Source organism: Rhinatrema bivittatum, chromosome 9 (assembly GCF_901001135.1).
Source record: "Rhinatrema bivittatum chromosome 9, aRhiBiv1.1, whole genome shotgun sequence".
Classification (NCBI taxonomy): Eukaryota; Metazoa; Chordata; class Amphibia; order Gymnophiona; family Rhinatrematidae; genus Rhinatrema; species Rhinatrema bivittatum.
This window is the reverse complement of record NC_042623.1, coordinates 213177578-213191617: the sequence shown is the minus strand read 5'-3', so window position 1 is coordinate 213191617 and position 14040 is coordinate 213177578. Positions and strand designations below refer to the sequence as shown.

The following is a 14040-nucleotide window of genomic DNA, read 5'->3' as shown; positions in this document are numbered from 1 at the left end:
CGATCGCAGATCCTGGAGGAGGAAAGGTCAGTCAGTCAACACACTACAGTGACACCTAGTGGCTGGATTTAGGACCCATGATGGCCCAGTTTCAGATGGCACCCCGGTTTAAAGTCCACCTGCCAAGGACTGGCACTGTGATGACTGGACTAATTTAAGTTAGGAGGGTGATATATAAAAGAGGTGTAAAATACCCAGTTAATTGCAAATGAAGGCTCATGGTGCCAAAATCCCAGTGCTGGTTCCAACTGAGCTGGAAATACAAAGGAACAGGAAGAAACCAACAAGTCAAAAAAGAAAAAAAAAATCCGAACACCACACTCACTTTGCAAGATCTTGCTTTTTTTTTTTTTTTGTTAAACAAAAACATTTTAGACAAAATAATGCATGCAGATGGAGATACCTTCCATTGGACCAGCATAAGATTTATCCAAATATGCAGCACATGAGCTTTAGATATGGAGAGGTTCTAGTTTTAGATATGATCTGTGAAGAAGGGGCCCAAATGGTCTTAAAAGCTTACGTACATCATCTTTTATTATTTCTTATAATGGGTAACCCAGCCTAACTTCGTCAAGACAAAAACTCACAGCTACGGATGAAAGTTAATGATATATTTTACCAATATTTGGATCTGTTGCCTGACGTTTCTTAATTTTCGCTTCGGAGATAGAGGAATAGTACGCACATGTCATCTTGATCAGCCATGCTGCTCGCAGTAGTGGCACAGAGTATTTGGCCAAATAAGCAAACACATCATCTTTTTTACTTAGGATAGGAACCTGTAAATACAGATAAGAAAAGCAACACTCACCAGGCATAACTTAACAAACGGCTTCATTTCTGATTGGTAATGATGCCATGATTGTGTCCGCAATCATCAATAAGACGCAAGGACCCAATAACGAAGATCAACCTACACCAGCATTTCCCGACCAGTGTGCCGCGAGAAGAGCTAGGTACGAAGAGATAGGCGCCGGCAGTCTTCTGTTTTTCTCCCTTCCTAGCCTGCAGGATGTCCACCTGCCTGCAGAGGGTGACGGAGAGCCTCGCCTATCTGCTGCTGTTGCTGCTTCCCTCTCTGCTCGCTCTCTCTTGCAAGACACACGGGCCTCGTGCTGTCACTATTGCAGGAGGAAGCAGCAGCAGCAGCAGGTAAGCACTTCCCATACTTGTGCTGGCTTTGGGGATGGGAAACAGGGAGGAAGATGATGATGATGATGATGATGATGATGACGATGACAAAGGGCTAGACTGGGGATGGGTGGCTGGGGACAAGAAAGGTGATGATATACCAGAGGAGAAGAAGGAGAGGGAAGGTAAGAAGGTGATAATGCCAGGGAAGACGGAAGATTATGATAATGGTGCTAGAAGGGTGGAGGGAGAAGGTGGTGATGTTGCCAGTGAATGTAGGGAGAGAGGTTGGAGGAGAGGGAAGGTGGTAATGATGCCATGGGAGAGGGAAGAGATGATGATAATGATGGCAGGTGATGGAGAGAGAAAGAAGAAAAAGCAGTGATAATGCCAGTGCAAAACAAAGTGATGTTAGGAGAAAGAGAAGAGGAGGTGGTGATGCTGCCAGAAAGATGAAGGGGGAGGGAAGAGGAGGTGATGCCGTACGGTCGGAGAGAGAGAGGGAAGGTGGTGATGCCATACGGGTGGAGGGAGAGGGAAGGTGGTGATGTCAGTGTGTGGGGGAGAGAGAAGGGAAAAGAAAGTGATGTCAGGGGAAAGGGAAAGGTGATGATTCCAGGATGGTGGGGGAAGAAGGAAGAGAGGACAAAGATGATGATGATGCTAGGGGGTTGAAGGAAGAAAAGTGAAGGATGGGGAAAAGGAAAGGGAGGGGGAGGGGGAGAGGGGGGAGGTGATGATGTGAGCAGTGGGATGACAAGGAAGAAAAGATGATTATGAAGGTGGTGGTGTGCCACGATGAAATGAACCCTGTGCCGGGTGTTCCACAGCGCAAAAACATTTGGAAAACACTGATCTGCACGATTCCCTTCCCTCTCCACTTGTGCACTGCAAGGAAGCAGCTGGCAAAAAAATGGCTTACAGTATAAGCAACACCTTGCCTTTATGAGCCCAACTGAGAAACGCACACACTAAAGCAAAGGGGACAGTGTGACAGGATTTGTCCTCTCCTTTGCAGAAAGTCTGTTCCAGCATAAACCTTAACATAGAGCACAGGTTTTGCAAAAAAACAGCCTTAAAGGAAAGAAAGGAGATAAAGAAAGTAACCTCTCTGCTAGCAAGTTTTGGGTTGTTAATTCAGGTTCTTTACTTGGATTATACATTTTTAAAGAACAGCAAAAATTCAAGGTACCAGCTACCTGAAGTCATGTCTAGAAAATTTCTCAGTCATCCAGTCAATTCTTTTCCCTATCAAAAATCCTGATATGCCCTCCAGCCAGCTGCTTCTTCCCTCAATGGCCTAAAATCATACTCTGAAGGGTTCCACTATTTTGCAAACAAAAATCAATGTTAGGCACTAGGAGAAGAAGTTAGCTTCTTAAAAGATACTCAAATATGGAGGACATTTCTGCAGCTCATGTATTTTAAATTTCTATCCTCAAAGAATTCAAACCTCTGTGTCTGTTCAAATCTGCCTTGAACTGGAAGTCCTCCAAGGCTCTGCTCTCGTCTAATGGGTTACAAGAGCTGTGGCTAGGGCCCCACACTGGATGGCCCGTCAACTCTCCCATCCGAATCATTGTAGGAATGCGTTAGACTCATACAGGGTTAGCACCTGGCTCCCTGTCATCCAGGCAGAATAAAAATATGACATTGCCCACAAAGAATAAAATGCTGTGCCTTTCACATCTATAAAGTTTCCAAAAAGCAACATCAAAATAAATGTTTGTAAAACTTAATTCAAAATATCATCAAGCAAAAAGGAACCCATAATGAGGGCAATTTTCCCCGGCTACATGGGGGAAGGAACATTTTGTGCCACAACGCATGAACTTTTGCCTACATTTGCCTGAATGTTTTTCTGAGGCCATGTTAGGCAAGGGGTGGAGAGACCAACCACACATGTAACTTTTGCATTTTCAAAACTATGCACGTTTTTGACTGGGGTTGCAAATCTCTGCAGGTGGTACTTTCTTTCCGTCAATTTGAAAAGGAAAGGCATGCGCTTACACCTACTTTCAATGCTGGTGCAGCACCTGCGGGCATCAAAAATGCGAAGTTTTGAAAATTGCACCCCACCCACCACCACACCACCACCATCACATGCTAAAAGGAAAATTGGTCCTTACCTGCTAATTTTCGTTCCTGTAGTACCACGGATCAGTCCAGACTCCTGGGTTTTGCCTCCCCTCCAGCAGATGGAGACAGAGAAGTTTTAACGGACTCTGCCCTATACCCGGAGGTGTCACCTAGAGTCTGTCAGTATTACACTGTACCCAAGCAGAAAGGTTAAACCATAACATCCACTAAATCAAAACTCCCCCCCCCCCCCCCGAAGAACACAGAGAATGAAAACTCGTAACGTAATGAACGAAAGAAACCATGCCCATACTCTTACCCTGTAAAGGGGGGCATACAGTATAAGAACATTCGATAAATCTGCAGAATATGAATTACAACTGGCCGAGCGGACTCTCCATTTCTCCATGGGCGGGACTCTGGACTGATCCGTGGTACTACAGGAATGAAAATTAGCAGGTAAGGACCAATTTTCCTTTCCCTATACGCACCCGGATCAGTCCAGACTCCTGGGATGTACCAAAGCTTCCCTAACCAGGGTGGGACAGAGAGTCCCACTCGGAGCACACTGGCCCCGAAGGAACCGGGCTCTGGGGCCCGGACATCCAGGCGATAATGCCTGGCGAAAGTATGTGTAGATTTACATGTAGCCGCCCAACAAATTTCCTGCAGTGACACCTGTTGACATTCCACCCAGGCGGCCACCTGCGACCGAGTAGAATGAGCCCGAAGCCCCACCAGGATCGGATAGCCCTGAACCAGATATGCAAAAACAATAGTTTCCTTGAGCCAGCATGCAATAGTGGCCCTTGAAGCTTTATGACCCCTCCTGGGACCACTCCACAAGACGAACAAATGGTCTGAGAGACGTAAACTGTTCGTGACCTCCAAGTAACGCAACAACACCCGTTTGATATCCAACTTTTTTAAATTCCTAGACTTGGAAGTAGAAGAATCCAGGTCCGCAAAGGAAGGGAGCTCCACCGATTGATTCAAATGAAAGGGGGACACCACTTTCAGGAGAAAAGAGGGAACCATCCTCAAGGAAACTCCTGCCTCAGAAATCCGTAAGAAGGGCTCCCTGCAAGATAAGGCCTGAAGCTCCAAAACACGCCTTGCTGAAGAAGGAAGACGACTTTCAACATCAGATCTTTCAGGGTCGCTCGCTTCAACGGCTCAAAAGGTGCATTACAAAGGGCACGGAGAACCAAATTAATCTTCCACGAGGGACAGGGGTTCCGAACCGGAGGAAGCAGATGCTTAGCTCCACGCAGAAAACGAGTCACATCTGGATGGGATGCTAGAGCAACACCCTGCACCTTCCCCCGAAAACAACCAAGGGCTGCCACCTGAACTCGTAGGGAATTAAAAGATAACCCCTTAGCTAGACCTGCCTGCAAAAAGGCCAGAACATCCGCAATCGAAGCCCTGGACAGCTCCACCTCGTGGTCCAGACACCAGGTCTCGAAAGACCCCAAACTCTAATGTACACCATGGAGGTTGAAGTCTTACAAGAATGTAAGAGCATGGCAATCACTGCATCCAAGTAACCCTTACTCCTTAATCTCTGACTTTCAAAAGCCATGCCGCTAGACAGAAGCGATCTGCCTCTCGTAAACAAATGGGGCCTTGGCGCAGAAGAGATGGACAAAATCTCAGCGGTCCGTCCACTGCCAGATTCACGAGGTCCTCACACCATGGGTGTCGCAGCCACTCTGGCGCAACGAGTATCACTTCACCGGGATGAGTCTCGATTCGGCGCAGAACCTTGCCGACCAACGGCCACAGCGGAAATACATACAACAGAATGTCCTTCGGCCAGGGAAGGACAAGAGCATCTACACCTTCTGCTCCTGAAGAATCGAGGAACCTTGGCATTGCTGTATGTCGCCATCACGTCCATAGAGGGCTTGGGCCAGTGGTTACACAGAAGTTGAAAAGCCTCTTCGGAGAGTTCCCACTCTCCCGGGTCCAACTGGTGGCAGCTGAGAAAATTGGCCTGCACATTGTCTACTCTGGCAATATGAGGCTGCTATCTTGTACAGGTGTTGCTCCGCCCAGCTGATTAAAAGCTGAGCTTCCGTCGCCACTGGAAGACTCTTGGTTCCACCCTGACGACTGATGTAGGCCACAGTCATCGCATTGTCGGAGAGTATTCTTACTGATGTTCCCTCTACCAAAGGAAGGAGAGCTTGCAGAGCCAACCGAACCGCTCTGGCCTCCAATCGATTGATCAACTAGAAGGACTCCGTTCTTGACCACTGGCCTTACACCGCTCTCCCCCGACAGACTGCTCCCCAACCGGAGAGGCTGGCATCGGTGGTTACCACTGTCCAAGAGGGAATTTCCAAGTCCACCCTTCGACGCAAATTGTCTGGCCAGAGCCACCAAATAAGACTGGAGTGCACAGAGTCTGTCAGTGGTAGGAGAAGATGAAATTGCTTGGAGAGCAAGGCTGACTGAAAAGGACACATATGCGCAAAGGCCCAAGGAACCAGATCGAGAGTGGAAGCCATCGAACCTAGAACCTGTAAATAATGCCAGACTCTGGGACGAGGCATGGACCGCAAAGACTGCACCTGCGTTTGAACCTTGGCCAGTCTCTCCTCGGTAAGAAAAACCTTGCCCTGGAGCGTGTCGAACCGAGCACCCAGAAACTCCAAGGACTGGGAAGGAACTAGATGACTCTTGTTGGGATTGACAACCCAGCCTAACGAGCTCAACAGTTGCAGTACCCGCTGAATCGCCGTCCGGCAAAGGTCCTCTGATTTCACTTGAATCAGCCAATCATCCAGGTAGGGATGTACCAGTACACCCTCTTTCCGAAGAGCCGCTGCTACTACCACCATCTCCTTGGTGAACACCCTGGGTGCCGTTGCCAGACCGAAAGACAGTGCACAAAATTGAAAATGATGTCCGAGGATTGTGAACCGCAGATACTTCTGATGATCAGGGCGGATGGATATGTGCAAGTATGCCTCTGTCAGGTCGAGAGACGTCAAAAATTCTCCCCTGTGAATGGACGCTATCTCAGAGCGAAGAGTTTCCATGCGAAAACAAGGCACCTTTAGAGTCCAACTGACTCTCTTTAAGTAGAGGATGGGTCGGAAAATGCCTTCCTTTTTGGGTACCACGAAGTAATTGAAGTAGCGACCTCACCTGAGTTCTCCTGTGGGTACCGGAACTATGGCAACCAAGTCCTGTAGACGTCCTAGGGTGTCTTGTACTGCCAGACGTTTTTGCTGGTAAGAGCACAGGGAAACCAGGTAGCACTCCTGGAGCAGCCGAGCAAAATCTAAAGTGCAGCAGTGTTCTATTATATTTAGGACCCATTGATTGGAGGTCAAGATGGTCCACTCCTCTAGAAAAAGAGACAACCTTCCCCCTATCTTTGGTATGGAGGAGTAAACTGGCCTCGCTTCATTGTGCTGACTTGAGGCCCCCATGAGTCTGTGGGGCACCGACCCTCCCAGGAAGTCTGCCTCGAAAGGACTGGTTCCAGGAATGTTGACAGCTTGGACCCTGATGAGACGAAGACCTGGAGGATCGGGAAGAACGAAAATGGCGATTCCCTCGGAATCTTGACAGCTGAGGAAAGAATCCTCTCGTCCAGGGCTTATCTTCTGGTAACTTATGGACCTTGTTCTCCCCCAGAAACTTAATCATGTCCTCCACTGTTGGCTGAAGAGCAGCTTTCCCTTAAAGGGCAAGGGTCCCAGCTTGGATGGGATCTTCCATCTTCCATGTTTCTTCCATCCCAGATGGAAGAAACATCTGCAGACCAGTTCCTAAGCCAGAGAAGTCTGCGGGCTGAGACAGCCGAAACCATAGTTCTGCCCGAAGTACGCAGGAGATCATAAAGCGCACCTGCATTGTAGGCAATCACTGCCTCCAGGCAGCCAGCCTGAACCGCTTCTGCATCGGAAAGGGATGCCGCCGATTGTAAGTGCTGCACCCAGCAGAGACTGGCCCTCAGTGCAAAGCTGCTGCACATGGCAGCATGAACCCCTAGAGCCGAGACTTCAAAAATCTTCTTAAGTTGCAACTCTAACGTGATCCTGCAAGTCCTAAGGGCTGTGGCTCCGGTGACTGGGTTGGTGGTCTTTTTTGTCACTGCTGAGATCGCCGCATCCACTTTGGGCACTTTGAGAAGGTCCCGAGCTTCCTCTGGTATAATCTGTCCATAGCTTGGCTGACTTTCAATCTCAGGTCCGGAATGTTCCACTCACGAAACAAGAGGTCAGTAACTGACATATGGAAGGGAAAAGATCGAGCTGGACCCCTGAGTCCAACCATCACCAGATCCACAGCACCAAGTCGAGAATCCTCTTGAGGGACCTCAATCCCCAACTCTTCCAGAATAGCTGGGATGAATGGTCCTAATTTATCCTTCCGGAACAAGCGTACCACCTTGGGATTGTCACCTTCAACCATAGGCACACCCAGTTGCTTGGTAGACTGGAGCTGGCTATCCTGGTCTGCATCAGGCCCCTGATAATCCTGCGGGGGGGTCTCCCCGTCATCTGAATGGTCCGAAGATAAACTGTCCACTGGACAAGAAACAGACCTGACATGACGTTTGGATTTCGTGGATCCCACCACCGGTGGGGACTTGGGACACTTATGGGTCGAGGAGGCCTCCTTTCCAGTCCCCGAAGACGCTGGAGCTGGACGAGGGACCTTGCTACCCTAATATCTAGCTGCTTTCCGGGCCTTAAAGACCTTGTGGAGCAATAAAACAAAGTCTGAGGAGAATAAAGAAGACGACATATCCGAGGCCCTCCCATGGGGTCATCTCCTGAGGAATGCTTGATCCACCTGCAACTTGCCACCCCCTCCCCCCCCAGAGGTCCCAGGTCACTGTGAAAGAGGTGGAGGGGAATTCTCCTCCCCCAGAGCAGCTTTCTCCTGATCTCTAAATGTTTTAAGATGGCCTCCATTCCCGCGCTCAAGAGGAACGGGTCTGAGGGCTGGCACTGTGAATCAAGCCTCCCAGGCTCTCGGTGCACTCTAGAGCCGCTGCTGTGTGAATTTTAGCCGACAGCCCTCCCCTCCCGAGAGGCATTCAGAAGAAATGCCGGTTCTTGAGAGCCGCGCGTGCTCCCACATGCAGAGCAGGCCGCACCACGTGGCATGACTAGAAGACTAAATTTAGCCCGGAGACTCGGAGGTAAGCAGAGGGTTAAAAATAACCCGGGAGCTCAGCGGTACGCAGCCAGACTATCAAGCAGCAGTGAGAGGGAAGGAGGAGCCGAAGAGGACGCTGGGCCAGCTATAAAATGGAGAAAAATACCAGAAATTTTTTTTAAAGGCTCTGCACTCCTTCCTTCTGAGGGTGAGTGAACCAGGCTCCCCGGTATCACCCTCAGTCGCTGGCAGTTACTGGGTCCTCAACCCCCTGCTCCTCAGCCTCTATTACTAGGGAGGATGGTCCCACCAGGACCTGACAACCCCCTGGGAGGCTTAAAGACTATCCGCTTTTCTTTTTTTAAACTGGAAAGCCTTAGAATAAAAAATTAAACCAAATTCTAGAATCTAATCCTAATTTAAAGTAAAAACTAGCTAAACCAGACTGAAGGGATTTTCACCTCCATCATCTGCTGGAGACAGAAATACTGACAGACTCTAGGTGGCACCTCAGAGTATAGGGCAGAGTCCGTTAAAACGTTTCTGTCTCCATCTGCTGGAGGGGAGGCAAAACCCAGGAGTCTGGACTGATCCGGGAACGTACAGGGAACAGAGATTTTCATAAAATGAGGGTCAAAGCCACGACAGTCTCTCTTGCTTTCCTCCCGAACAATCACGGATCTCCAGCTTCTCCATGAAGTCTGAAGTACATTTGTTGGGAGTAACTCCCGTAAACGGGCTTCTTGAAAATTACCCTGGGGTTGCAACTGGAAGCGATTTCATACGTATTTGAAGGAGGCGCTCCCAGGGGGCAGAGATGGGGCAGGGGAAACCATTTATGCGCACATTCAATTTTTTCTGAACATATGAGCGCACATTTACGCCTGCTCCCAAGCAGGCGGAAATGTGTGCACGTATCCCGCGCGCAGGGGTATGCGCGTACGTGGGCAATTATAAAAATTACCCTCACGTGCAAAAAGCCACATCCAAGTTTTAAACAAAACACAAATAAATTGCAGACAAATCTTTGGATGACATGAGCTTGGAGCTGTTGAACAGCTGGGAAGTACTTTATCATCCTCACAACTGATTTATATTTATTTAAAATTTGAATGGGGTTTTTGCATGTAATGAATCTAGTTCAGAACACATGAAATGCTGGAGATCCACAATTAGACGGAAGGCGTGCAGAGATACCAATGTGGCATTGCATCTCATACTACAGGAATCTTCATTCCACTTATACTCATCTGAACCGAATTTTGCAAAAATTTGCTTTTTGCTACTAGTTTTTGCAGTCTAGACCGAAAAAGCTAGGCCTGTTTTTATATCATTCTGGCCACGAACTTGTAGTTCTACTTTTCTTACAAAAAGGGCAAATCCATAGAGGCAACGTGATAGAACGAAGTCTGGCTCAGGCTGCCCAGAGAGCCAGTCGTTAACTCTACACTGATCTGCAAAGTTCATATTAGCCACAGGGTCCAATGCAGATTTTGTATTCTGTGATATATTGGAGTGGATTAGGACTATATTGACCAAAAGCATGTCGGCCCAACCCTTTCAGCTCTTCCCCTAAAAACAGATCCTGCTGTGCAGCCATCTCAAAGGTTTCAACCTGAACAAAAGCGACTTAAGAGATAAAATGGCAGTAATGTGGACTCCGTGCATGGCTCTGAAGGAAGATGCAAAGCATGGACGCCGTGGTACCTTTTTCACCAGCGCAGTCAACGGCTTGTTTCCCGCTAGGTCCGTAAACCAGTTGTGAATTGTGCTCTGAGAGCGAGCTGTCACCAGCCAGTAGTTGTCTTTGGCATTAATTTGTGGCTTCTTTTTCCCTGTATCCTGGAAAGTGTTGAGTTTAAGCTTTTCTGCCAAAATGCTGCTAAAATAGGCGCCAATCTGGGGAATGAAAAGGAGAACAAGATGATCACCAGTGAATGTGCACACTCGTGCACTGTGCACAATTTAGAAGAGGGGAACGGGATTAAAAAAACAAAACAAAACAGCGAAATCACAGGTGTAAAAAAACAGCAAGAACCTTCTCATAGCAAACTCCTTTTCTTTTCTCAAAAATAAAAAAACTAAAAAATAAAAAAACTATATGCAAGGAAGTTTTTTTTCCTCAACAAAAAAAAAAATAAGCAGACAATTGCTTCATCACAGAAACATTGGGGGGGGGGGGGGAATCATGAACACATAGAATGAAAAAACAATACTCTTGGCATTTATGTTACTGCTGTCACAATGCATCAAAAAAAGAACATTCTTTAAGGAGAGGGGTGGAAACACATTTTTGAACTTGAGTCATATTGCTGGCTCTTGTGTCTGCAACAGCAGCTGGGATGGGTGGAAGTGGTCCCCCCCCCCTTGGAGCTCTTCAAGTTGGGGGGGGAGGGGGAGTCCTTAATAAATACAGCAGGAACAGTAACAACAATTGCCCAAGGCACATTAAGAAGGGGGCAAAGCAGGAAGTACAATGGAAACTGAATTTTAGCCATAATGCCTCTGTGATGAGGAGGAAAATTACAAGCACCTAGGGGCAGACCGCTCACACCATCCTCAGGCTAATTATCCAGCCTTACAGGAAACAAATTAAAGGCACAAACAACTGTCTGCCCACAGAAATCCCCTTGAAACTGCCCTCTTTATCAGGAAATTTACTGCACCAGGCCTCCCCCTGTAACTCAGAAACTAAAATACACTTATTCTTGCTTGACAGTGCCAGAAGGACAAGTTTATTTTTATTTTTTGTCTTCACTTACTCAGTTTTGCATTGTGTCTGCTTTTAGGAAACGGAAGAAAACTACCAGACCAAAAACAAGCATGGCTGCAGGGATCCACAGGAAGGGGCTGCCACGTGTGGAAAGTCCACACAGGCCACGCACGTTCTGACGTGTGTTTTCAGCACACAGGTACCACGCACAAAGGCCCCTGAACGAAAATGTAAACCAAACATGCCCAGTTTGTGTGGCAAGAGTCTGCAACTCATATACTGAAATATCTCACTGGACTTGATGAACTGGCAAGGTGAACGTACATTTTAAGAAAACAAAAACATTACTCCATTTTATTCACTTTATGTAAATGTGAATGAAAAACTTATAAAGAATAAAAAAAAAAACAACTGCATCCCCTTTTAAGGAGGCATGAAAAAGGATTAATGATGTCGTCAGTATTGTCCATTCATTCTGTCCGTAATTCTGATTGCAATTTAATCTCCTGGAGTCAAGAGTTTAAAAAAAAAAAATTGTCAGTTATTCTTTTGGGGACCAATAATCAAACTGCCCTATTTTGCACCAAGACAAAGCAACAGTAAGCACATACTTTTCATCTGATTATTGGCCTGGGAAAAAGAATCCGCTGAAATCTGCACCCTGCTTTTTTCCTGCAAGTATTTTATCATTGAGAACAATGCAGATAACATCATGTGTTATTTCTCTCTCCCGACCTAAAGACAGCCCCCTCAGCAGACAAGGCTGGTAAAGTTACACGCATTGCAGAACACTACATGCAATTTTATCTGCACCAAGATGGGCAACGTGCAAACAGTCCATTCCCATAGGTAAACCCAACTGTATCCACAAAAAATGGCTTTGAAAAATACCTAATTTTTCCTTGTAATTTCAAGGTTTGTTCAATTAGCTGGTGCTAACTAGGAAGAGAAGAAGCGGCTTGTCCTTCCACTAAGTACTGATTGGCAGAGAGAGGAGTGTGTCTGGGTCATGCGTTTCCCAGTACGTGGCTGGTCTAAGGCACGAGAAGAAAGTGTGGGTCGGAGGTCACAGTCATGCTATTCCCCAGCACAAGGGAAGCCGAAGGAGTAGGCCAACAAGAGAAGGAAATGAGCCCAAGCCCAATAGGGAAGGGAGAGAATGGTGGAAAGAAGTTGCTTGCCCAGACCACACAAACTACCAATGAGGGAGAAAGCAGTTCCAGATCCTGGTGGTTCCTGGAAAGGGGACAGAAGAGGCGATGTGAGGTGACAGATCCTCTGTCCAAGCTGTTTCTCTCCTCTCTCCAATTCTTGACTCTGACCTGACAGAGCTATGTTCCCCCCTTTCACTTGTTACTGAGAGCTCCAACGACTACGTTTTTCTTCCAGAACCCCAAGGAAAGACGCACATCATGCACTGTCAGGTCATGTTGTACAATGACAAGCACGACAGAAATGTAATACTACAGGAAATGTGGCCTTTTTAACTACACTTCCCATGATGAAAATTTCTGGAAGAATTGACTCATTGCATCTGCTTAGAGTGGATGCATGAAAGGGCCTGTGTGTTCTAGTCTGATTATTACAATTTTTGCAGAAATTCCCTCTCCATAAGCTACATCAAAGCCATCAAAAAAGTAGTGGAAATATGGTATCAATTGTACTGCATTATTTCCAGCAAAGCAAGCCTGGTAAAACCTAGAAGTGCACAGTTTTAAAAAGTTAATATGGAACATAGATTGCTTTAATTCCCTGAAAGTAAAGAACAGCTATCATGAACTCATCCTAGCAAGACACAGATCTCATTAAGCTTACATCTTACAATAAGTGCCCTCATCAAGGTGAATGTATTGCAATTACGCCAACTGCAGGAGCGTGATAGCTATACAAGTGCATGGTATGATGTCTCAGCCGCAGGTACTGAATTAAAGTTTAGCCTTTTTTAATTAATGAATTTAAAACCAGGCTTATCAGATAGAAAAAAAAGGTACACTTTATTGCCATCCATTTTTATTTTATGAATTATAGTGCCTTAATGCTATATGCACATCTTTCAGAACATACACACATGCTTCTGCAGGTCCTCCCTTCCGCCTTCTCTGATCTATTTTTAAATCAAACTTTGCATGTTCAAAGCCCAGCATTTGTTGACATACTGAAGTCAGACAGTACCTGTATTCTAAACAATGTTAATTTTATGCAAGCTGCCTTTTCTAAGTGTTTTTTATATCAATAAGAGACAGTGTTCCTCCACCAAAAAAGTCTGTTAGACCTCTAAAACTATTTAATTTCTGAAATGTGTATTTGTTTATATACAGTAGAGCAGAATGTCTAACATAAATCTGTATGGCATTTATCATATCTGCAGGTTCAAAAATATCACTGAAGGTATATGCTAATTCCCTACTAATTAAATATCCAAAAATCACAAAAGGGAATTTATCAATTTAAGATTATTTATTATTATTTATTTTATTTTATTTATTTATTTTATATACCGACATTCATCTCAATTGAGATATCACACCGGTTTACATTCAGGTACTGTAGGTATTTCTCTATCCCCAGAGGGCTTACAATCTAAGTTTTTGTACCTGAGGTAATGTAGGGTAAAGTGACTTGCCCAAGGTCACAAGGAGTGACAGTGGGACTTGAACCTTGGTCTCCTGGTTCATAGTCCACTGCTCTAACCACTAGGCTATTCCTCCTCCCTCCTATAACCTACCATGTGACAGGGGCCGGCCAATGGCACGGATACCCTGTCACATGGTAAGGGCAAAGGGCCATCGGCGCCATTTTGATTAGTGGCAGCCGACAGCCCGGGAGCGGGAGATCACTCCCGGGACCCCCACTGGACCACCAGGTACCTGTAAAATGTTTTTGGAGGGGGGGGGGGTAGCAAAGGAATTAGTTTTAAAGGGTCGGGATGGGTTTAGGGGTTATTTTTGTCTGCCGTTTTTCCCCCAAAACGATAAGAGAACCCCCAC

The 14040-nt window shown here is 46.4% G+C and overlaps 1 protein-coding gene across 1 annotated transcript in view; it reads right to left on the bottom strand.

The window, feature by feature from the left end:
- MED12L (mediator complex subunit 12L) overlaps nt 1–14040 on the bottom strand; it is a 764678-nt gene that overhangs the window by 718304 nt on the left and 32334 nt on the right. The window contains exons 4-5 of the mRNA XM_029616044.1: nt 10048–10239; nt 623–782 (exon numbers count right to left, since the gene is read on the bottom strand). Of these exons, the coding sequence (XP_029471904.1) occupies nt 623–782; nt 10048–10239 (352 nt within the window). The remainder of the gene's footprint in view (nt 1–622; nt 783–10047; nt 10240–14040) is intronic.